Here is a 23,967-nt window from a genome sequence, read left to right on the forward strand (position 1 = left end):
TAGATAAAGAAAATTCTGTTCTCTGTTTATATGCACATCAGTTAGGAATGCTTGCCATGCAGCGTTTAATCAAATACTAGACTGGGGGTGGTCAAAAATTTCCTCTCTGGGACCGTTGCTGTAAAACAGCTCTCCCCTATACTGCTCTCTGTTTACCTATCAGCAAGCTTTTCAAAAGAGGGAATCCTAGTTCAGGATTACATTAACAGAAATGTATGAGAAGTCTGGAAATGAAAGAAGGCATATGAACTGTGAAGAACATATCCCAAATCCTCTTCAGAAAAAAGACACTATCCTGGCAGGATTTCTTCCACATTCTAAGTCCTCAGTGTTTCTGCTAAGGAAGGAAGCTGGTAAACATTTCCAGACAAAATACTCTTAGAAAGAAAAAACACAGCACATACACTAGAAAAAGCCAAGTACAATATTTTTCCAATGCCAGAGGCCTACTAAAAGGCTGAATTCAAATTGGCTTTCCCTGGGATTCATCAGATGTATATTTTATTAAATCCAGTATTATAGCAGGTTTTGTGACAGGTGTCTCCATCCCCAGAAAAGACAGGTTTCACAGTTAAAAGCAAAGCAATCCCCAAGGACCCCATTTCTTGCTGGTCAGAGCAGTGCCTAAGGAAAAGCGACGGTGCTGTGATCATGCACCTTTGATGCCGTAACACTAACGCTGGGTCTAGCGCTCCCCGACACAGGCGAGTGCCATTAGACTGAGCTAATCCTCCCTCTCCTCCCTCCGCTCTGCACATTTCACCCTGCTCCACTTCACACGTCTGGCTGCCGGCACAGCGCACACACCATCCTTTCCGTCATTTAGTCCCTGCTAGAGCACAAGGCCTTTAAACACAGGAGAAAGGAGGGCAGCCTTTTCACTCCTATAGAAGGTTCCAGCTGAAGATATTAAGGTTTTTTGTATACATGCATATATATATAATATAGCCAATAACTGGAACATACATAAAATGTGCATGTATATCGATACACATATCTATATCTATACTTCCTAGATATGAAAGTATATATACACATTATGTGGATGTGTACATAAGTCCAGATATAGGTATATAAAACCCCTTACATTTTTCTTCATTACTTAAGAGCAAATGGAAACATTATCCAACACCTCCCCCAAAACTATGGGGAGCAGTCCAACCTTACTTATCTACTGTAGCTCTTACAAAAGAGGCAATGATACTTCAGTGAACCTCCATGGGTTACCGGGGTGGAAGTTGCTCACAGTCAATCACATGGAATAAGGGCTGTCCAGGCACTTGTTTATCAAAAGGTGACTCGTTCCAACTGCAACAGCAGTACTGCTTCAAACTCTGCTCCTTTAACAACAGAGCAAACAGCACAGAGTACCTCTTTCCAAGGGATACATCATCTGCATGCTTATTTCTGTGCAAACTCATATTGACATAGCACCAGCCTGTCTTGGCATCATTCAAATCGACTATGTTCAATTTCCATTCCTAATTCCTTCGGTTGTTTCACCTCTCCCTGCCACCTTCTTTCCCCATGCCCGAGTCACTGATTTGTCCAATCTGCTGATGATTTAGACTCAGATTCTGTAGGTTCTCAGAGCCAGGCTGGAAGCAATCCTTCATCCACACAGGCTCTCACCTCTGCAGTTACAATCCCTGGTTTTTGTTCTTAATGTGTCTCATGTTCCCTGACTCTGGGAACTCTCAAGTCCCTGCCAGAGCCATCCACTCCATTTGTCCAGCCCTCGGTTGCTGCTTCTTTACAATATCCGATGCTCCCATCCGGTATCATAGTCCTGCACCTGGGATGGAGTAGCCCCATGCAACAGCACAAAGAGGTCCAGGCTGTAGCCCACCAACTGGATAGCAGCTTTGCAGGAAAGGACTGGGGGCTCTTAAGGACAGCATGTTGAACACGAGTCAACAGCGCGTCCATGCAGCAAAAAGTCAGCCAAATACCGGCCTACATCAGCAAGAATATAGCCAACCTCTTAAAACAATTAATTATTCCCTGCTGTTTGGCACTTATGAGGCCACAACTGGACACCAAGTCCAGTATTGGGCTACCTTGTTACAAAACAGGCATTGACAAGCAAGCAAGTCCAGCGGAGAGCCATGAAGAATCGGGGGCTGGAGTGCATGAGATAAGCTGAACAAATCCAGTTGTTTCAGCCTGAGAGAAGGCTGGAGTGAGAGGGAGTCTAACTACTGTTTTCAGGGGCTTCCTAGGATAATAGAAGGAACAGAGCCAGACTTTTCCCAGAGGTGCACAGCGATAGGACAAGAGGCAATGGACACAAGTCGCAGCAAGGGAAATTATTTATATGCTAGGGGAAAAGTTTCACAAGAAATTGAAGGATAAGGGATCTTTTATATCCTGATTTGCAGGAATCTACTTTACCCAAGCTGAAGAAAACACAAGGGCAACACACATTGAAAACAAATTCCATGGCAAGAGGAAGCTGAACACTGGTATTTGCCCAAAAAAAAAGGTTTTCTTCACCATGGTAAAAAAGTCTGGTGTAAACATGTTTGAATTATTGTAAGACTACAGTATACAGTGGCACATATAGCAGACAAGCCATGAAAACAAACAGTATCTTGCAGCTGACATGTAGTATTTAATATTCACAGCTCTCAGTCTATTACTGACACACCATAATACACCTTGTTAAAGTGCCTCGCATGCAGGCGATCACTGAAAGATTCACCACGTCTCCATAATCAGACACTTCTGGTCATGTTTTCTGCAAACAACAACTGTGACTCTTGTCAAGCAAGCTTTCTACTCCAGCTTTCCAGAGGGGCCTTTACATAGAGTTAGTCAGGCAGGATACAGACCTTCCACTTCAGTTGTAAGTGAACGACAGGAAACATGACAGTTCTGTTATCTTATGATCCATGTAACCATTGTTAAACACCAAGATTTAGTAAATAAGAATTAATGGTGCTCTGTGATAAAGGTGAAGTAACCTTGCACTTTCGATTACCTATAACATCTGCAAACAACGGAGTTTCTGTAATGAAAGGAAACTCTGGAGAGCATAAAATGACCATTAGGAAACTTTCCGTCCATAACTGAGTGTTGGCTGCTGGCAGTTGTTCCGTGGGAGACACCCTAAACAAGTGAACAGCATTGGAAGAAATGAAACTTTAATTCGTTTCAGATGCAAGAGCCAAATTCTTTTTTTCCCCTCCCTTATTTCAGGGAGGAGATTGCAAGAGACATACCAGCCCTGATCCAAAAGAGAGGCTTGTGTGTTACTCAAAGCAGGCATTTTAAATGTCCTACAGAGGAAATGACTTCTCATACCAGAACAGGAAAACACCAACATTTCAATCTGCTTATTCAAAGGAAATGTAAGGAAGATTAATATTGAATAGGAAAACTATTGAAAGAAGCTGCTAACACCAAGCCCGAGCACTTGTGTTCTCCATAAAGACACAGCGAAGCCTGCCAGGTCAGCTCTGCTTTGGAGTGAGAAGAGAGGATCTGTCTCTAATATAGAAGCGCTTCCCAGCAGTCCCCAGAACAAAACTCATCCTTCAAGCATGAACCAGAACACGCTGGAATATTTCGATTAAGCCACATTTTCCATGCATTGAGCCAGCCTGAACTCAGTGGAGCGCTCTGCCAGCTTGTACCAACCGATGGCTTGGCTCTCCCGCCTTCCCATCAAGGCACAAAACAGTGCTGCAGTGCACCAGCTAAAATAAAACACGCAAAGAAGGATAGTGAAGGATGCATAGGAACAAAAACAAATCCAGAAAGGATCGAGGAGAGAGGGTAGAATGCATGACTCCGCGACACAGAAGTGTAAAAATGCAGGTAGTTCATCAGGCTTAACTCCAAGGCAATAAAAGTGACAAGCACTGGCCTTCCATTAGCAACCATAAGGCAGCCATCAGGTTAATCACTACCAGAGTGAGACAACCCCTCTCGGGTCCTTTACCAGGGCCGCAGCAGCGCACAGAAAGCACATTGTACAAAAAGCCACACATGGGAAAACGTTATTAGTGCAACGCTGACCAGGCTAAAAGGTTGAGAAAGAGGTGGCCAGGAGGAAATACCAGCGGAGTAGTCGTGTATCTGTATCAACAGCTCAGCGCGTGCTGTGCAGCCGTCTACTGAACAAGGAGTTTTACAGAGCAGCAAGCTGCGGAAATATTTCAACACCATCACTGTCCGGGGACTCTGTTATCAGGCTATTTGGTTATACTATTTAGCAAGTCAGAGGTGACTATAAAAGTCTTATACCAAAAAGGAATACAATGGAGTTTAAGATTAAACTAGATAATCCCAGAGTTTAGAGGCAACATAATTTTGAAGTCTGTCATCAATTTTTTTCCACTGAATCAGGTTCATTTATTTGTAACCACTGCTGTATTGTCCTTTCAAATGGGTCATTTTTCTGGCAGTCTGAAGAACCAGGTACAGTTTACCCCAGTACATTGAGAGAAGTCTCTGCGTATTTAGCATTTCCATGCCTCACAAGACTTTTCCATTACAGTTGAAATTTGGGAACAAGCACAATCAGCCTTTCTTCCAGGCATCCCAGAGCAATTCTTTTATCTGGGAGCAGCGCAGCCTGCTAGAAGCCTAGACCCTTGAAGTGTTAAATATCACCAGTGCCCAAATATACAGTGTTATTTCTGTGACAAAGCAGCTTTACATTGTGTTACTCTAATGTCAAAAAATGAAATGCATCCTGTTGGAAGACAGTATTTATAATTATTTTCTGTCTAACAAACCAGAACACAGTGGCATCATCACTGTAGCACTGGAATTATTTACCTGGTGAGGCTCCCCTAGATAAGATCTAATCACAGCTTTCAGCATCTTGCTGCTTTAGCTGCTTTGAAGCATTTCCGTGAATATAAACTACAGAGTATTGAACAGTTTTCAACAACAAATTGAGCTTTCAGAAAAATCTTAGTCGTGGGTCTTTTAAAAAAATTCCACCAAAGCCCTCAAGTTTGGAGGAGCCCTGTGCACGTTTGCCCTGCAAGAATCAGGTTTCTGTATTTTCAAGTGTAGCAATTTAACTGTTAAACTCTGGCTCTCAAGTTTGAAAAGTTTAACCCAAGGCTTTCAAAAATGCCGTTTGATCTTTGATGAATGTTGACAGACAGCAGGACGAGAAGGCTTTTTCCATAATGATTTTCCTGAAGAGCGGATCAAACCTCCGTGATCCGTCAGAGAGCGGTTTGCAGCGCAGGCGGCTGCTGGCTCGGTGCGGTATTAGAAGGGTTAAGGAGCCATCTGCTGGCAGCTCCGACAAATTGTTGAATGCAGCAAAGCTAATAAAGTTTCAATTACAAATTAATTATGTACAGTGCATTTAATTATCCATGGATTCAAACTGTCCATGGATAATTCAAATGAAGCACTTTCACGGGGGATATACAGTCTGCTACGTATCTGCCAACAATTTAAATTAGATGCTGATGGATTCTGGGTGTCTGATCTGTCTTCTAAAAAAAAACAAAAAAAGGAACAGCCAGGCCCAAACGCAGTGTGTTGAATTTGGTCATATTAATGTGTATCAACACCAGAAAAATATATGCAGGCCACTTTATACATTTAGATCATTGCCTCAAAACAGAAAGCACAGGGAAGTATCTCCAAGAAACAGACAGAACTGAGCTTATTTGTTGTACTTCTCCTTACTGGGTAGGGAAATAAAGGGTACAAGAAAAAGACAACTACAGGTGTGAACGCAGTGAGCACTCTTCCTTAAGAGTTAAAATGAAGCTATAGTCTGATTAAAAACTTAAGGCTCCATTTTAGAGGGCTGCTAACCACAGAAGCTGTCTCTGAGCCAAATGGGGAAGATCTGCACATCCCCGACTGCGGTGGCCCCACTGAAGGGACAACGTGGTTCCCTTTGAAGTACACAAGCAGAGTTCAACCATCGCCAACAGCTTTTATAGCCTCTGTAACCTTCCCCACCCTTATTCCCCATCACATCACAGCGCAGCATCAGACACACAGGTATGGAAAATATATTGCAGAACAGCTACGCGGCTCCCCACGCTTCATACAGCTGCAAAGCAAAAATACCAGAAGACTGTTCTCCTTACGAAGCAAACGCACAGCACCTCTTTGATCGTAAACACGAGTGAACTGGGGAGAAAGCACCACAACAACAGCAGATCCCACAGTGACAGAGTCTATCGGGGTAGTAATACAAGCACACGGTCTGTAAACTTGAGTAGACAGCATGCCACCACCCCAATCTTCACTCAGGGGAAAGGTAGGCTTCAATGGGAACAGTCTCCCACTGCCTCACCTCCCTCCCGACATCCTCTCCAGGCACACACAGAGCAGGAGTGAAAAATGGTTGTTATCTTATGTTTCAGAAGGTAACAGTCACCATCAGAAAGCCCCAGCTGATAATCCATTCATTAGCGGTGCTAAGTTCAGTAAGGGTCTCCGAGTCAGAGCTTCCACAATCACAATAGATTTCATAGTGGGTGCATGAAATGCAAATGCAGTTCTCTTTAAGAAGCTGTAGGTTTCTTTTAGCAACTTAAACTACACCTTTATTTTTCTTTCCAAGTCTTAATTTTACAAAGGATGTTCAGTTATCCCATCTCTGCTATACGGTCATGCTACCACATTACTCTTCTTTCACCACTTGTCTCCAAACCTGTTTACAGACAGCCAGGAGCTAACTGAATTCACCTGCAAGTGCAAATCAGGAGGACACTTTCCCACAGGTGTCGGAGCCCTTGACGAGCAGGATACACAGCAGGAAAACCCTGAGTCAAAGGCTGCTGCACAGCTCAGTCCAATGAAAGCCACAAGCTTGCCCTCTCAAATGTACCTTGTAGAGTACAGCATGCAGGCTTAGGAATATGCCAAACATACCTCTGAAAATAGATAAATAGGAGATAAATTTAAAAAGCATCTGGCCTTAAAATGGCAGATATTGTTGCTGTACAGTTCTAATCTGTCATTTCATTCCAGCTTGTATATTCAATACACTGCTGGACTGAGAAGTTAACCCCTTAAGTTGTATACGCAGATAAACATTCACACAACTGCCTAGGTCCACACATCAGTTTCTGCAGGATTTTCATATTATCTTTCATGATATGTTTTTATTTTTTAAATCCTCATTATTAATGCTAAACATTTGAGTTCCTGCCTTCCAACAAAGGAAAAAGCTCAGTTTTCTTCAATGAAACTGTTCTGAACTTGCACATTCCGAACTGTGGCGGGGTCAACACGCTGGAGGGAAGGGGTGCCATCCAGAAGGACCTCGACAGGCTTGAGAGGTGGGCCCGTGCAAACCTCATGAAGTTCAACAAGGCCAAGTGCAAGGTCCTGCACATGGGTCAGGGCAATCCCAAGCACAAATACAGGCTGGGCAGAGAATGGATTGAGAGCAGCCCTGAGGAGAAGGACTTGGGGGTGTTGGTTGATGAGAAGCTCAGCATGGCTTGGCAATGCGCGCTTGCAGCCCAGAAGGCCAACCGTATCCTGAGCTGCATCAAAAGCAGCGTGGCCAGCAGGTCGAGGCAGGTGACTCTTCCCCTCTACTCTGCTCTGGTGAGACCCCACCTGCAATACTGCGTCCAGCCCTGGAGCCCTCAGCACAGGAAAGACATGGACCTGTTGGAGCGGGTCCAGAGGAGGCCACGAAAATGATCAGGGGGATGGAACACCTCTCCTGTGGAGACAGGCTGAGAGAATTGGGGTTGTTCAGCCTGGAGAGGAGAAGACTGTGGGGAAACCTTATAGCAGCCTTCCAGTACCTGAAGGAGGCCCACAAGAAAGCTGGAGAGGGACTTGTTACAAGGGCATGCAGTGATAGGACAAGGGGTAATGGCTTTAAACTGAAAGAGGGTAGATTTAAATTAAATACAAGGAAGAAATTCTTCCCTGTGAGGGTGGGGAAGCACTGGAACAGGTTGCCCAGAGAAGTTGTGGATGCCCCATCCCTGGAAGTGTTCAAGGCCAGGTTGGATGGGGCTTTGAGCAACCTGGTCTCATGGAAGGTGTCCCTGCCCACAGCAGGGGGGTTGGAACTAGATGATCTTTAAGGTCCCTTCCAACCCAAATCATTCTACGATTCTAACTTGGAGGTACCACTTGACATAGTCTAGGACTGACGAGTTACTGCAAATAAAGTGTCACATGCTGAAGATAGCATTGTTTCCCACTTCACCCTATTAGCAGCACCAGCAGAGCAAACAAGTTTAACAGCCCTCATCTACTATGCTTCCCCCTTATCTTCAATCCATTTTTACTGTACAGACACATACGTGTGCTTGGTGCTTTTGAAATGCATCCATAAAAATGAACTGCGGTGCTTTGAAGAAAGATGTTCATGACTTAATTCTTCCTGCACTGGCTGTCAGACACTGAGCTTGTGATGTATACAACCTATCGATTTTGTAAGCTTCTTTCCTGGAAGCAGTAGTTTCAACTGGGGGGGGGGGGGAAGCAGAAGGGCAGGGCAGAAGAATGCTGTCTCTCTCTCGTTACCCATTGACTCCAAGCTATCACTTTTGTTGCTGAGCAAACTAGCACGGCTCCGAGAGCCACTGGAAAGTGATTAAAATTTGGCAGCGGAATGTCTAAACCACTGGCGTTTCTATAGCAATAGGGAGAGTGCAAGATGTGAAAAAGCCTGTAGCATTGCTGCCATCCTGCTGTGAACCAGAGGTATAGTGCCTCCGACTTTGGAGCTGGAAAGCCCATTCGTATAGACACCCACCCCCCCTTCAAATTTAACAGGTTCCATTTAATTCTTGGGCTAACTGCAAATTAAATGCTATTTTGTAAGCCAGAAGATTGCATATCAGCCTATTTTGCTTAAATATTAGTACCCTCGTTGCTCATGCAATAGCCATGTCTTGCCTGTCTCCCTATCTGTTTTGTCCTTGGAAAACCAGGGAGGGATCCTACGAGCAGGGCAGCAGTGAAAAGCTGCTGGTGGTCTGTTGTGTGCCATTGAACTCCAAGTCCAGGCTTCCTTTTGCAGAACTGCAGCTGAATTTGGGTTGAGAAATGAAAGATAAGCATAGCAGTCAAAATGATCCAATTTGGGTTGGGTTCTTAATGTTAGATTCCTAACTAGAAACGGTTTTGGTTTGCCGAAACTGCTGAGCAGAGTCAGTGCTATCCATGAGTGCTGAACGTTTCTGGAAAAAAATAAACCAGGCTAATTTTAACTGCTGAAATATGGATTCAAAAGCATAACTATATGCACCCAGGTATGAAATTGTAGCCATTTTAATCAACTTCTTGCTTTCTCTCCCCCATTTTCTCTTAGGTGGCTAAGCACTTGCAGCCTTCAGTTGTGTGGATTGGAGACACAGAAAAAATATTTTCTAAAGCCGTGCCGAAGGCTGAAGAAAAGGTGAGTTGTTCCTTTTTTATTCCACTGCAGATAATTTCTCCTGTTGCATTACAGCCAACACAAAGGAGCAAGTGTATTTCTTAGCTTAGCACATACCAGTATGACCAGACCTGCCAAAGCTTGCTTGATAATAGCTTGTCTCACTAACATTTTTTTTCTTTTAAGAGAGTCTTGTGACTTCTTAAGAGCCCCCAAGAGGTCACATTTCTCTCCTACACACCTATACTTGCTTTATTTAAAAATAGTCCAGTCACTGCTCATCAGTGCACTGAAAAGTAGAAGAGGATAATGGAGAATTTCAAAATATGAGGCAAGAAACTAAAAGTTAAGATGAACTTAAGTTGTTCAGCTCTATTAATTTGAGAAATTGGATGGAGCCAAAGCGAACAATAAAGTAACAAGGATAAATTTCCACTGTGAAAACAAAGATTCTATGTTAAATAGTTATGTTTACAGATTATTTTCTTTGGGCTCCCAGGAGTCCTATTGCCATTGCTTCCATTCCTTCCTCTCTTGTGTAGCTTCCCCACTGAAAGAAAATTAAAACACTGCCCAATAGGCACAGCAACTCAACCACCGCAGCAGAGAGCAATTCACCTGAAATCCTGATTAGATTCACGCTGCTTGCAAAATATTTTACTGTTACAGCTCCGTGTGAAAAATTAAACTTTTTTTCTTAAGGTGAGTCCTGTGCATGTAGACTGTGGCATGGACTCAAGCCTGTATTTTGGAAGGCTGATGAAGCATCACCTTGGATGAGGCCGTCGCTTCCATGAGGGCTATATGAGCCGATGGGTATGCAGGGGTTGATGCCCTCTAGTGGTGCCCACACCAAAAGGGAACCTTTCTCTTGGGCTCAAACCTTGACAGCAAGTGCAGATGGGGATCAAAAAATAAGACTACAGGCTAAAGATTGCCTGGAGTAATCATGATCTTTGTCTGCTTTGATAGCCACCAGTGTGGAAAAATTTCTCACTCCACCCACCTCAGAGTCAGGGGTATCACCTCCACCCTTGCTATCGCACCCCAAGACCTGCAGGTATTTAACAAAAGGTCTCCTGTTTTCTTGGTGGGAGTGAGTGGCTCCAGGCTTGAAATCACTCATGTCCAAGATAGTTCACAGCATAACCAATATTCGGAGCCAGAGAGCACGAAACAGGAGGGACAGGCAGTGGTAACTGGCAGTCTGGGGAGCCTTCCTCAGGAGCACTAGAATTTTGGAGAAGATGAGCTAAGCTTAACCCTCAGAAGCCAAAGTGAGCGGAAGTCACTTTGCTCATCCCAGTGTGACATTTCTGGCACCATGTCTGAGAACGTGGTAAAAAGAAGCCTTAAATTTTCTTCAAATACCCACTAGAAAAGCAGTCTCTCTCCAGTCCTCCCCAAAGGATGCAAAGCAGTCAAATAGCAGATACATTCTGGTAAACCCAGTTGCCAAGGATGATGTGCAAGCAGTTCAACCACTCACAGTTAAACAAGTAGGAGTCACCTTCACAATCCACCCCACTTTTCTCCAGCTCAGGTCCATATGATGGCTGAAATCATAGCTTGCCTCTTCAGCAGCCCTTCTTGCTACTCACACTTTTCTTCCAAAGTGGAGGAGATATTATTAGCTTTCAGGACATATCCCTGAAATGGGTGCGCTATGGACACACATTAGTTTCACAAGCATAACAGGAGCTGCTGACACAAAAATGCCAGTCTCGCTTAGTAGGCTTAACATGAGAGCGGAGTGTTTAGCTCAGTCTCACTTAACATGAGTGGAGTGTTTAGCTTTAGTACAATCATCTAAAATTTTAAAATTAAGATTCCTGCAAGCTGAGCAATATGCACTTCTTGTAACCAACTCTAGATCAGTGGGAATCCATGAATATCGTTTGTAACCCAAAAAAATGGTGTTCTAAATGCTGGGGATAAATTAGGACTTAATTTCACAAGCAAGAGGTGAAATAGAGTCAGACAATCATTTTAAAAATTCTCTGCATCTCCTGATAGCGTCAGTTTTTCCAGCAGAAGACATACTGCAAGCCCAGAAAACACCATATCTCACTTGAAGCAACTATTATTCAGCGAGATGGGATTCCTCTACCCCCCACACCTCCAAACCTAAAATAATTTGATAACTCTCACTTTTCTAGCAATATTGATGTCTCGAAACATCTTAGAGAACATTCTTACTTCCTTCCAATACACATAAAGAGGAGCAAACCTTGAAGCCTATGAGTAGCAACAGATGTATAAATCACAGAGAGTAATTGAGCCAGCATAAAATGTGTTAAAAATAAAGTACATCAACATTTCAGTCATTGCTGTGACCAGATCTCCCTGACAGAGCAAAGGTGGCAAGGTTGGCTAAAACTTCCAAGGTAGATATGTAACAGCAGCTTGTTTAATCATCAGAGAAGTCAAGTTCATTACCAAAAGCTTCCCAACAAGGGAATGACAAAGTTTGGGTAAGAGCTTATGATTTGAAGTCGTGCCCTCAGACGGCAAAGGTACTGTTTGGGCATGGACAGAGAGACATCCTTTCTTTCAGAGCAAGAGAAAAACCAAGACTTCTCCTTTGCTCCAGGGCAGACCTACTGTACTTACAAGGCACATTCCTTGGGAGCAAATGCAGGCATCCTGCTCTCCTGGAAGCGTTGGGTGCATAGGCACAACAAGGAGGAGATGAGGAGATGGCTGCTGGCATTGAGTGATGGCCATAGGAATAGTTCATCCAAGAGCAAAAACATGAGCTGGATGCATCACCCTGGCAAGCAACATGTCCATGCTCCAGAGTGGGACCTAAGCCCCAGCGCTAAGACATGCTCAGCTCCTTATCATGATTAAGCAATTGCCAGACTTAGGAAGATGCACAGTATGTCCATGACAATAAAAAGAATGAGAAAACAGACATATTGTAATTAAGACAAGTTTAGCTAGCAAATAACTGTGTGACTCTACCCCAAGCCTTTGGGGATTTCTTGTTGGTTTCCCAATTTCCCCTCCTCTGTAGCGTTCGCTCCAGAGGACAGAGCTTTGTCTCCTTTCTGTCAGCTGTCTGCTACTGCAGACAACAGAAAAAGTGGATCGCAAAGATTGAACATGCAATGTAGATACATAGGTGTTTATTATTGCCTTTCAACTAGGAAGGTTTGCAGGACATTGTTTCTTCCTCACTGACATTAAAGATAACCGGTCTGAAGTTGAGGCTCAGGTTTCTCAGGGAGCTGCCTACTACACAACTAAAAAATCACAAGGTGATCTAGAGTAAGATTTTCCAGTGAGTGTGGGTGACTTGGATGTTAAGTCTCAATCATTTCTGAAAAGAGGCTTCAAGTCACTAGACTTCTCTGAATACAATGCACTATCCTAACCCAGTTATTCACTTATAGCTTTATTAACAGTAGAGTGACACCACAGCAATTTGATTAAGCTTCTCCAACCAATATTCACTTGAACATTATCAAACATAACTATCCAATAACAGGTTTTGCTCGATACTCATCTGTTCTGTAAATAGTAGCTAAATATTTGTTATAAAGTCAAACAGTAGATTATTGCAAAGAAATGAATCCTGAGTTCAAAGAGCTTGTCTTCTCAGGTTAGAGCCTCAGCAAGCTAGAAATCACAGCAAAAATTAGGGAGTGTATTTTTCACATTGAAACCATGAGTAGGAGTTGGTAGATGACAACCTCCAAGAGCTGGGAGGATTCCACACCAGGTTATATACCCTGGCAATTTTTCTATCTGTTAAGGTTCATCAGGTGCACAGGTCCAAGCAATATTTCTCCTTGAACTCGAAGTCAGGATTTCCTTCTTTAAATGAGTTGTTTCCTTCCTGCTTCTCAATAACAGGACCAGCAAATTCAATAGTGAAAGGCACTGGCACAAACCCACAAATACATAAGCAGAAATCAAGTGTTTACCTGACTTTCAGAAGACAGAGGTTTTCTACTTAGGTTGAGCATCTAGTCTGCTTATACTAAATGCAACTAGACCACTAAAAAAGCACAAAATCCTGTTGTATATAGCACGTCTACAACTTCACCTCATTAACTCTAAACTGTCAGCATCGGTAACAACTCTTTCCTCCTTGTATTTACATGTACGCACTGCAGATGAACCCAAAACGACTGGAAAAGATCCTCCCCAAATTCCTCAAGGCTTTAAAAGCACAGGACAGAGTGCTGCTAGTAGGAACCACCAACCGTCCCTTTGATGCTAACCTTAAACCTTTCTGCAAAGTCTACCAAAAAATTATTCTGATTCCTAGGCCTGACTACGCTTCAAGATTTGGCAAGTATTGCGAGTGATCCTGTTGATTGCTACTGTTTAAAATCCATGCTTATTCTCTCGTTATCCTCAGAAGTGACTTTAACCTCAATTTGTACCCCAGGTACGGATTTTCAATGAATTTCAGTATTGCCTAAATTTTCAATTCCTGAAAGTTTAGGTAATACTGATGCAGGCTACCCCAAAGATCAGATAATAAAAGTGGAAGTTGGGAGAAGGGTTTAAAATACTGTTTTGTGGTAATTAGCATTTCTTCGTGAGTTGTTTAGAATGTACTGAGTTCATCCCAAGCTGTTTTTTCACTGTAGGAAGGATAAGATCCTATTTCAACACACAGTTTTTACTTTAAGCTTTTCTTTTTACACAAAGATTCTGAATTTCTGTTGTTCCTATCCAGTTTCCATACTCTAAACAATACACTTCAGGGCTTCTCCATAAACAGAACCATGTCTGGAGAATTGAGTTTTGTCACTATCAAATTCCACTTCTGTACTTGCACATCATGAGAGAAATTGGAGAAGCATCCACGATTTTGCATGCCTAGTCTATCAAGTGGTGATAGACGGGCCCTCCCAAAGTCTGACAAATTCCTTGAGGACCCCATATGCTGAGAGTCAAAGCTTGTAACGAAAAACCCATCTTTTATTAGACCAACTTACATGGGTAGAAAAAAGAAACTTTCAAGCATGCAAGTTTGTTTTCAGATTTGAATCTGAAAGACCTCGAAGTCTGCAATAGCTCAGCATTGACTACGAAGAAATGCTCCAAATTAAGCATAATAATGTGAATCAATTACTGCAAGAAAAATGGTAGTTTGTCCACATCCTTCAGAATTGGCTGGAAGAAGGACTTTTGTTCCCAGAAGTTTAATCTTTTTTCCTGTGGTTTTTTCACAGATATCATGTGGTTTAATACACTTTTCTGCGTACTAAGGAGTCTGGATGTGGTGACTCGTAAGCAGAAGGGCTGTTTAGGTTCAGTCTAAAGATAATGTGGAAAAAAGGTTTTGGGTATTCAGGATGGCACCAAACACTTCGAGTTAGGACTCTCAAGTGTGTGTTTCTTCTACCAGCAGCTCCTAGCATGAGTATCCCTATTAGATATCACCACATCAAGGAAAACAGACTCCCTTCATGCCACTAATCTCTGACAGATCGTGTCCCAGAAGAATGCAGTAGTAAAGGAAACCACATTCAGGGTTCAGGGACCTCACTACACAATTGTACCTTGACTACAATATTGCTCCGCATAGTCACCTTATTACAAAAGTCATGCAACTGTATCGTGAAATCCAGTTTATACTGCCTTCCACGGAGGCAGCCAAGGTACTGAGGTGATGCACGTTTGGGCAAGCTCAAGACAGGTTTTGACTGCCTAGCACATTGTAAATCTCTCCCACATTCAATAATTTTCATAGTGTGGATGGGAAATGGTTTCTATGCAAGCTAACATGTGTTTCATGTTATGTTACAGCTCTGATAAATTGCTAACAGATAAAGGACATGAATAAGACCTAGAGAAAGGAGGTGATAGCAGCTGAATTTAGCTGTGTTCACTTCTGGGGATTGAACTGTCACATTCTGGGATTCTCACCACTAATTTGGATCAAAAAAAAAAAGGGCCAGCTAAAGGGATTTCAACTGCAAACTTAAGAATGTCCTAAAAAGTTAACTCTTGACATTTTAAAGCAGATTAAACTTGTAGCTTTACTTCTTTGACATTGTCCCATTTAAGACAGTACCTGGCTTGTTCTTTAGCTCCAACCTTCCCTGAAGTTCAATGGAAATATGATCTTTACAGTACAGAGCAACTCACCTTCCAATCCTGACAATTTTCAGTGCCTGACGCCCAATTTGAGAACTAAAGAAACTTGTTTTGACAGAAAAGCCATGACATTACAAATATTCATAGGCACTGTGCACAACTACCTGTCTGCTACAACCCTCCTTTTTGTTACAAACCAGAATATTCCAATCTATGCGCGATGGAAACAGTAAACACACAATGGAAATCATTAAACTGGAAGATTCATGATCCTATACTGGTTTCTTGCTATTAATCACCCAGCAAGTCAGTACCTCATGTTACGCATGATCCCACCTGCCACGGAAGCTGCAGCACACAGTACATGGCTGCGCAGAAGTAGCGCTCACTGTTGCGTGCACCAATTCCTCATTTATAAATTAGTGATTCAGCCAATAATTATTGAGCATAGATATAATTCAAGTGGAAGATCACAATTTGCCTGCGTGAAAAATGTAGTACAAAGTTGTCAATAGTTATGGGCACAAGTCCATGGTATCGACATTGCAATCGAAGGAAGAATAAGGCAGGTTTTCTCCATTACATGGCTGCCCCAACATCCAGTACCGTTAACTTTCCAGCCAACGCTTTCATGCTACATATGAGCGTTCAAACACACAATACTCAAATCACAAATTGTCTGTCTCATTCCAGAACCTTTTTAATCTCTATGCGTAATACTTCTTATTTTTTCCAAGTGTTTTCATATGAGGCTTTAAAGGAAAGCACGGTGAGATGGCATGAAAGTTTTACTAAGTTCCTCTGAGACAGACCATTATTTTACACAGGATAAAATGAAAGGTGTTATTACTCCTATTAATTTATTTTTGGAAGCAAAATGTCAGGCACTTCACAAACATTAAGAAAAACTTCATGTCACAGAGGTTCACAGCTAAAAGATACAAACAGGTTCACCGTTTAACTAACAAGCAAAATGCCAATCACAGAAATTTACACCTGGCCTTTGCAAACATGTGCCTGCATAGCTGGAAGCCTTTGGCTTCCAAACCAGACATTGAGTCCCCATAGCAGCCCTCGGTTCAGCAGGAGTAACCTGTGATCAGGGTCACGGAAATAAAAACAGGCTGTTAATATAGGTACTTAACTTTACACACCCAAATGGGAACATTCTGGACAGGTTCTCTTTCTGGGTATGCACACAGGCATACTTAAGTAGTTCTTTCCATTTTTACACACATATCCACCTCACGTTATGGGCCCTTAATGACTTTCTGAAAAGTACTGACTGGTAGCCAACAAATGATCACTAATGGTTTAAGAACAGATGTGCCTAAAGGCCTCTGCGCTACAAGTCTGTAGATGAAAGAAACAGCAAACAAGAAAAGTTTGAATCTTGGCCTTCCTGACCAATATCCCTTATTTTCCTCTTTCGATTTCAAAATGCAAAAATATTTCTCCTGCTTTCCTTAATGCATGCCTTCGGCATTCTCTCTTTTTCTGGGTCCTGATGAACAGTGTTATGGAAACACATCATCCTGCAGAACGGTGGAGCGATCACCAACCTGCTGAACATAAGCTGCCTAGCAAAGGTGTCTGATGGTTTCACCCAGGGACACATCGTCCAGGCAGTGCAAGCTGTCCTGACCGAGCTACGCCTCCTGCAGATGACCAGGAAGCCACTGAGGACTGCCGAGTTCATGACTTCTCTGGCCAGACAGGACCCGGTATACAAAGAGGAGGAAGAAACATTTAAGGTGACATTAAGAGCTATGTTAACTGGCTGTCTTCCATTGTCCCCTGCCATGTCCTTGTCCAGGCACATTTGATCTAGAGAGCTTCTAATTCTGCTGACGGGTTGGCACATCACTATTTGAGTGATGATATATGGCTCAACAGCACCAAACACCTATCTCCCCCATTTTGGGAAGTTTGGCAGCCCGGGCTGCTGGGCGTGCCAGGCAAACGGTCATCATTACAGGCAGCAACTCTGCACGGGCAACGCACCCGGCATACGGCTTTGCTGAACCTACTGCCTGCACCCAGCTCATGTGGAACAGGGTGGCCTTCACACGCATGGATAAATTATGCGGGTGCCATTAGTACAATGCATTGGTCCTTTTTCTTTCGGAGCTGACGTGTTCAGCAAGCCTGTGTATATTATCTTGAGAAGGCAAAAAACCTGGACATGCAGGATCTGCAGGGTGTTCCACATAGGGATCAAATTCTAAGTCCTTATTTTAAATGATTTCAAACAAGGATTTTCTTATAAGAGTCTTCATTTCAGCATTTAAAAAGAATTAGTTTCTGCCTCAAACTCCATCCCTCTCCCTGCCTTCAGGGCTATAAAATCCTGAAGGCAAAACCCAGTGCATTTGAGGTGCATTACATGTACCTCAAATATACGTGGATCGCCCTGCAAAAACCTACTTTTTCCACATGTAGCTTAGTTATAATTACTCTTTTCTTTCCCTAGACTAGGATTATCTTTATGTAGTGGTTAATTCTGCTTTCGCTGTATTGCTTTTGGTTTTCCTATTGATGGGAACAGTTTATCAGGCTTAAGTAAAGGTCTACAATTTATTTACTGTAGTGACTTCAGCGTAGCTTAGGAACAGCTGAACTGGACTTGAACGAGCTAGTTGAGTGCAACACTACAGCTTAGCAGCACCAACACCCCAGAAAAATGGCACAGCGCTTGACCAGGGCACTTCGAGCCTCCTAAAGGCTAGTAAAAGCCTTGGCCACCGAACAGGAAAACCCTGCTGCGTACCAAGGAGCTGCAGGCAGCCCACACCAGGGGCTCCAAATGGGATAGGACTTCTGTACTGAAGCCAGGAGACTCTGAAAGAGCTTTCTCAACCCCATACCCCCCCCAACTTCTACCCAGACCCACTTATAAACCATCAAGTTCTCCCGGCTAAAAGGTTTCCTCTTCGTTCTGCTCTTTGAATCCTCCCTGGTTTTGAATCCCCACAGTGCCTCGCACAATAAACAGGATGCAGTTTCTAACAACTTTGTCCAAGTCGTCTTCCACTGCTAACCTAATGATAGTGCATATTTCTCCCAGCGCTGTTGAATACTTTCCAATTTCCATTTAGAGCCATTTGGCTCACTCAACATAGACAGCATTTGTGATATTTGGCAAATTACTCTTTTTTCCTCATGCTTCCTATCTAAACCAATATCTTTCCTCAGGGAAAGGCTAATGGTTCAGTGTTGCAGCAAAGAAAAAAAAACCCTATCACTCCCAGCTCCAAGTAGTAATCCATTTGTACCCTGAAACACGAGAGCTAGTATTTAGTGTGAGTTTAACTTGAAAATATTATTCCACTTACTATAAATGTGCCTGTTTTGTACAGCACAAAGTGTGCAGGCAGCACTTCATTTTGAACACGGCTAAAATGATACTGTCCTCAGCATCCCATGGCAATAATTTCCTTGCATTAATTACAGCCCTTAAGAAAGTATTTCCTTTTATCGGTTTTAAATTTGTTTCCCTTAAATGTCATGGAACCTTGCCCCAGCACCTGTAATATGGCACAGGGGAAGAGGATTGTCAAAATGGCCTCGTGCATTAATTAACTCCAGTATCTTCATCTCTTCTCGCACAGAAGCCCCTCTTCCTGAGCCTCTAACCATTGCCATCACTGGACCTTTTCTGTTGCTTTGCTTTGTCCTTTTTGAAGTGGGGCGGCTAAAACGCAGTTTTCAAAGTGAAGATTAGCGCTGTGATGAATCTTTGATTTCTATTCACTGGAAACATGAATCTCCCTGTTTGACATTTATATTCTGCCAGTGTTCCAAAATGAATATAAATAATGCAAAATTTGTGATAATATGATTTCTTCATTCAATTTACTCAAATTTCTGTCCCAATTATACATCCACATTTTTGAAATTATAAGTTATTGCACCAGTGTGATTGATACAAATCCTTACACAGAAATATCAGTAGTCCTAGAAGAGCAAAGGGCAGCCCAAAGGGCACGCTAGTTCTGCCTGGCAGCGACTGATACGAAATACTTATAATATGTAAGAAGACCTATACCAAAGACTGCGGACATGATTCCTCCAACAAGCAAACATTTTAACTCTCATCACTCACTCACTGTCAATAACTTGCATCCCCAGTTCAGATGCTAGTGCATTAGTGATAAATCTACTTTTATTTTAACCATATCTGAGGAGGTGGCTTATTAACCTCACATAGCAGTTCCACTAGCTAAAGAGTCAAAAGCAGCCCTCATCGCGTGTCAACAGGCAGGCAGATTTACTGCATTGAAATATGCACCCAAAGAAATGGGAAAGGAACAAGAGAAGACATCACGAGTCATTTAGCTCCTCTTGCCACGTGCAGCAGAGTGCTTTATCAGCGACTCAGAGTGGGCAGTGAGTTGACCTCCCCAGTCTGCACCCAGCAGCCCTTTCTGTCCTACCAAGCTCCCAGCGAGCTGTTGGCGGGGGTTATTCTTTCCATCTCCCACTTAAGGTCTGGAGAACATCATACCCAGGACGAGAAACCAGGCGGGGGGAAATAGAATTTCTGTGGCCTCATGGCCTATCACACATGGAAGGCCAGGGAGATTGCTTGATTGCATAGCTACTGCCGGGGAAGTCAATTCCTTCCCAAGCCAATAGTCACAACCACCATCTTGTCTTTCTTATCCCACTCATGGGAAGGACCATAAACAGCCATCTCTCCAGGGCTTTCCCTGCCCCATGTTGTCCCAGCCCCATATTCTCCCGGACACAGGAATAGCTTGGCCCAAGACCATCTTTAGGACAGCAAAATTCAAATGCACTGAGATCCCAGGGGTTCCTCCCAAACACCTCCTGGGACACCATCTAGATGTGGATGCATGAGAGGTTGCATGGTGTTTTAATCAATGGAGTCAGGGTTCTTGGAGGAGGGGTGCTCAGCTAATTCGGGCAATTAGAGCAGAGATCACAGCCTTAGGGCTGCTCAGCAGCCAGCTGGACGTTTGACAGCAGTCAGACTTCATGTACCTGCTGACAGTATTTCATCTTCAAGACAAGAGATCCAAATAGGGTGCCTGTCATCAGCCCCTTTCTGGGACCCAGAGGAAGCCTTTAAGAAGCATGACACCAAGAAGGACCATCTGGGGCCAGGAGAGGAACATCAAGGGTTTTTCTTCCCTATACACTTCCGATACCTCTTCTCCCAGCTACTTCTCTTGCTGCTGCCTGCAACACGTACTAAGAAACCGGACAAAGCAAATTCCTAGGGGTGGCCTTGCCAGGCTCAAGCTGGAGGCAGCATTTTGGATGAATCATATGGAAAAGGCAGACTTTACAGGATGCCGCATTGGTAGGAAGGTTGAAGACTACCCAAGTGAAGGGCAGAGGAGACACAGTTGTGGCATTAAATAGCAGTTTGTGGTCAGAGGAAAGACATTTGTTCCTGGGGCAGCGCATGGATGAATACGGTCAAGAGGGAAGGCATTTTATCAATCATGTCAACACCTAGTGGCATTTTAATCTCTGGTGTAGGCAGGACTTTGTTGATAAAGGTTCCTGTACGTACATATGGGGAAAGACCAATTCCTACACACTACTAACTTTAAAGCGCTACCCTCTCCTTCGTTTTACATTATTTTCACATGGCCTGGAACTGCCTTGTTGACATTACAGTCCAGGAGCTTGGCAAGTTTGCAGAGCAACTACACCAAAATCATTTACAAGTCACAGGACTGTGAACAGGCATCTGAAAGCAATAAACAGGTTTTTAATGTTCGGGGTTTGTTTTGCTTCTTAAGCTCTCTCATTGAAATAAAAACTGTCCGGATTGATTTGCAGAGCCATGAGAAGCATATGCTTTGTCTATTGCCAGGTTTCATACCAGAGGGAGTTTTGACAAGAGCTATGTACCTCAGAAATAGGGTTGATATAGAAGTTCTAACATTTCCATAACTATAGCAACACAAATGGCCCAGCTAAGTATTCCTGTTAATGAGACACACTTCAAGCAAGCAATTGCTATACTTCTTGTTATAACAATGTTCTCAAGAGATCCAAGGATTTCATTTCTGCTTCTCCACGAGCCAGCCAGGATTTTAAGATGTTTTTTTTTTCTTTTTTTAAAGGAATACTCCATTGTACTAGTCAAAAGTTTCTTAAGGGGGGGGGGCGGGAAGGGGGGGAGGTGTTTTAAGTTTTACTAAAACATACACATGCTTTTTGATTCTCCAGGTTTGGTATACCAAGACACCACTGGGTAAAGCACGAACCAGAGCACTGGCAGACAGTGAGAAAGCAGGAAAAGGAAAAACAAAAGAAGGAAAGAAAGGAAAAGGGAAAAACTAACTTCCTCAGTAATTTTGCATCTGGCAATACCAGTCACAGCTCTACTTCACTGAAAGGGGGAGATGCTAGGAAATAACTTCAGAGTAACGCACCCCGAGTTATAGCTATTCCAGGAAAGAGAATTCCTTTCTGAATTAATTTTCAAAAGTTTAAAAAAATCAGATGAGACATCAATGTGACATGTAGCTCTCAGAGGATAAAGAGTTAATGACCACTGACTTGCTCAAGCGTTATTTATTCTACAAGGTTTTAGGGGGCAGAGAGGTTCATTACTCAGGACTGTAACATGCCATCAACTTTTAGGCTATACTCATTTATTTCAGCAAGTAACTCTCCTTAAAAATTGATGTCACATTAATGTCTTTCATTACTTTAATATCCTATATGCTTTATAAAACTAACTGCTTTATATATCTGTAGGTCTAATGTGTTACAGTTCTCAATAAAACTATTACAGCTATAAAGACTGCTTTTTAATTGGGATGGATTATAAGACACTTAATGCAATCTACCACAAGCTGAATATTTACATAGCTGCACGAGGACCAGCACTGTTTCACCTTCTGATGCCTCATCATGGACAAATTCATATATGTGGATGTTAGCAGAAAGCATTAATAAGCAGAACAAAAGCAAAAGCAAAGCAGTCAGGTGGTGTTCATTTTGGTGGATGTCCCAAGAATCCATTTTGCAATAGAAAACAATGCCCAATTTCCTTGTTTGCACAAATAGCAATGTACCTGTTGCTTAAAAAAACCATATGTAGCCAAACAGCAGCTCTAATGGCATTCTGGAATAGGCCTGTTGAGCTTTCTAAAAGGTTGTTTCATGCTGTGTTAAACCCAATCCACCTAGACCTGCTTCAACTTCTTCTAAATCCAGTCCTGCAAGCTCTGTTTAAGTAGCCCACTGGTGAAAGTCTGCCCCGTCACGTTCAGAGCCCACACATGAAGCCGTGTACAGATGTAGCCTGTGGGATGACGGTGGCTATTTCTACGTGCGTGAGCAGCAAAACGTGAAGCTCCGTGCCAGGAATGTCTTCTGCACAGAAGGACCTCAGACACTTGGAGGCAGAGATTTCCTGGTCTTGTGCTTTGATGTCGTGTCTCCTACTCAGTAGCGTGCATTAGGCCCAATATCCAAATATCACAAACAGCAAATGCAGGGAACCAAATCTTCTCAGAAACACAATGCACCGAGTGGTCCATGATAGCATTTGATAGGCAATCAATCTTGTTTGCTCACAAATCAGCAATTTTGGGGGCGAGGTATTTATAAACAGTGGTTAGAACACCCTAAAGCTTTGGGACATCCTACATGACAATGATGGAGCCAGCGCCGCCTTTATGTCAAGTACAGGATCTCATTCACTGGGGTCTTCTACAAATAAGAGCCACAAAGACCTGTTTTCACCTCTAACTGCCGCACGCCTATGTTGACTTGACAACAAGTAACTCATAACACCTATTTAACTGGAAACACAAGGCACACCGTCCCCAGGGAGTCGAAGGACCTCTCTACACCATCGCTATAGACAGGCTAGGAGGTACCAGGAGGGCTGCATTGCTGTAGGAAGCTGCTCAGGTTTCCTCCAGCCCAGCCCAGGCCAACCTGCCTTTGGGGGAGGGCAGGCTGAGGACAGCACATCACACATACTCTGCCCGTTACAATTCACTCCGAGTAGAGCACTGCTCATGAAGATCTTACCAATGTGTCTTCTACGTAGAAGGGAACGATCACGTTTTAAACATTTCTGTATCTTTGTACTACCCCAACCCCTTACTCTTCTGGCTTCCCCTAGTAGAACAGAGTTACTTCATCAAAAATATGGTGGCAAGTGACTTGTAGAAAATGTGCTTTTACCTGGATGGTCAGTACACAACATACTTTAGGACAGAAACCCTGCAGAAAGACAAAAGCCCACCCAAAAACCTGCTTGAGAAGCTTCTCTAACAAAGCTTGCTGGGAAGGGGATGGTATTGAGCCTCTCCTACTCCTAAGGAGAAATCCACTGGAAAAAGATGCTCCTGGAAATGGCAAAGTCTGAACAAGAGCCCGGAAAGATTCCTACAGGCAACTGACTGCACAGAAAACAATTCCAGTAATCATATCATTGAGCACAGCAGAGGGAACTGGATGGCTCTGGTTAATAAAGTGAATTTTCTCCCCGAGGGAAGAAGAGGCTGCCGTGCTATCACAGCCCCAGCTCAGGCTTTTTGAGGTCCTCTTTGGCT

The 23,967-nt window shown here is 43.1% G+C and overlaps 1 protein-coding gene across 1 annotated transcript in view; it reads left to right on the forward strand.

The window, feature by feature from the left end:
* The window catches only part of DRC11 (dynein regulatory complex subunit 11), a 110,102-nt gene extending 87,908 nt beyond the window's left edge, over positions 1–22,194 (forward strand). The window contains exons 16-19 of the mRNA XM_075153782.1: positions 9,281–9,367; positions 13,471–13,648; positions 16,925–17,163; positions 21,620–22,194. Coding sequence (XP_075009883.1) covers positions 9,281–9,367; positions 13,471–13,648; positions 16,925–17,163; positions 21,620–21,733 — 618 coding nt within the window. The 3' untranslated portion in view covers positions 21,734–22,194. The remainder of the gene's footprint in view (positions 1–9,280; positions 9,368–13,470; positions 13,649–16,924; positions 17,164–21,619) is intronic.
* Positions 22,195–23,967: the final 1,773 nt, after the last annotated feature.

This window comes from Calonectris borealis, chromosome 6 (genome assembly GCF_964195595.1).
Source record: "Calonectris borealis chromosome 6, bCalBor7.hap1.2, whole genome shotgun sequence".
Classification (NCBI taxonomy): domain Eukaryota; kingdom Metazoa; phylum Chordata; class Aves; order Procellariiformes; family Procellariidae; genus Calonectris; species Calonectris borealis.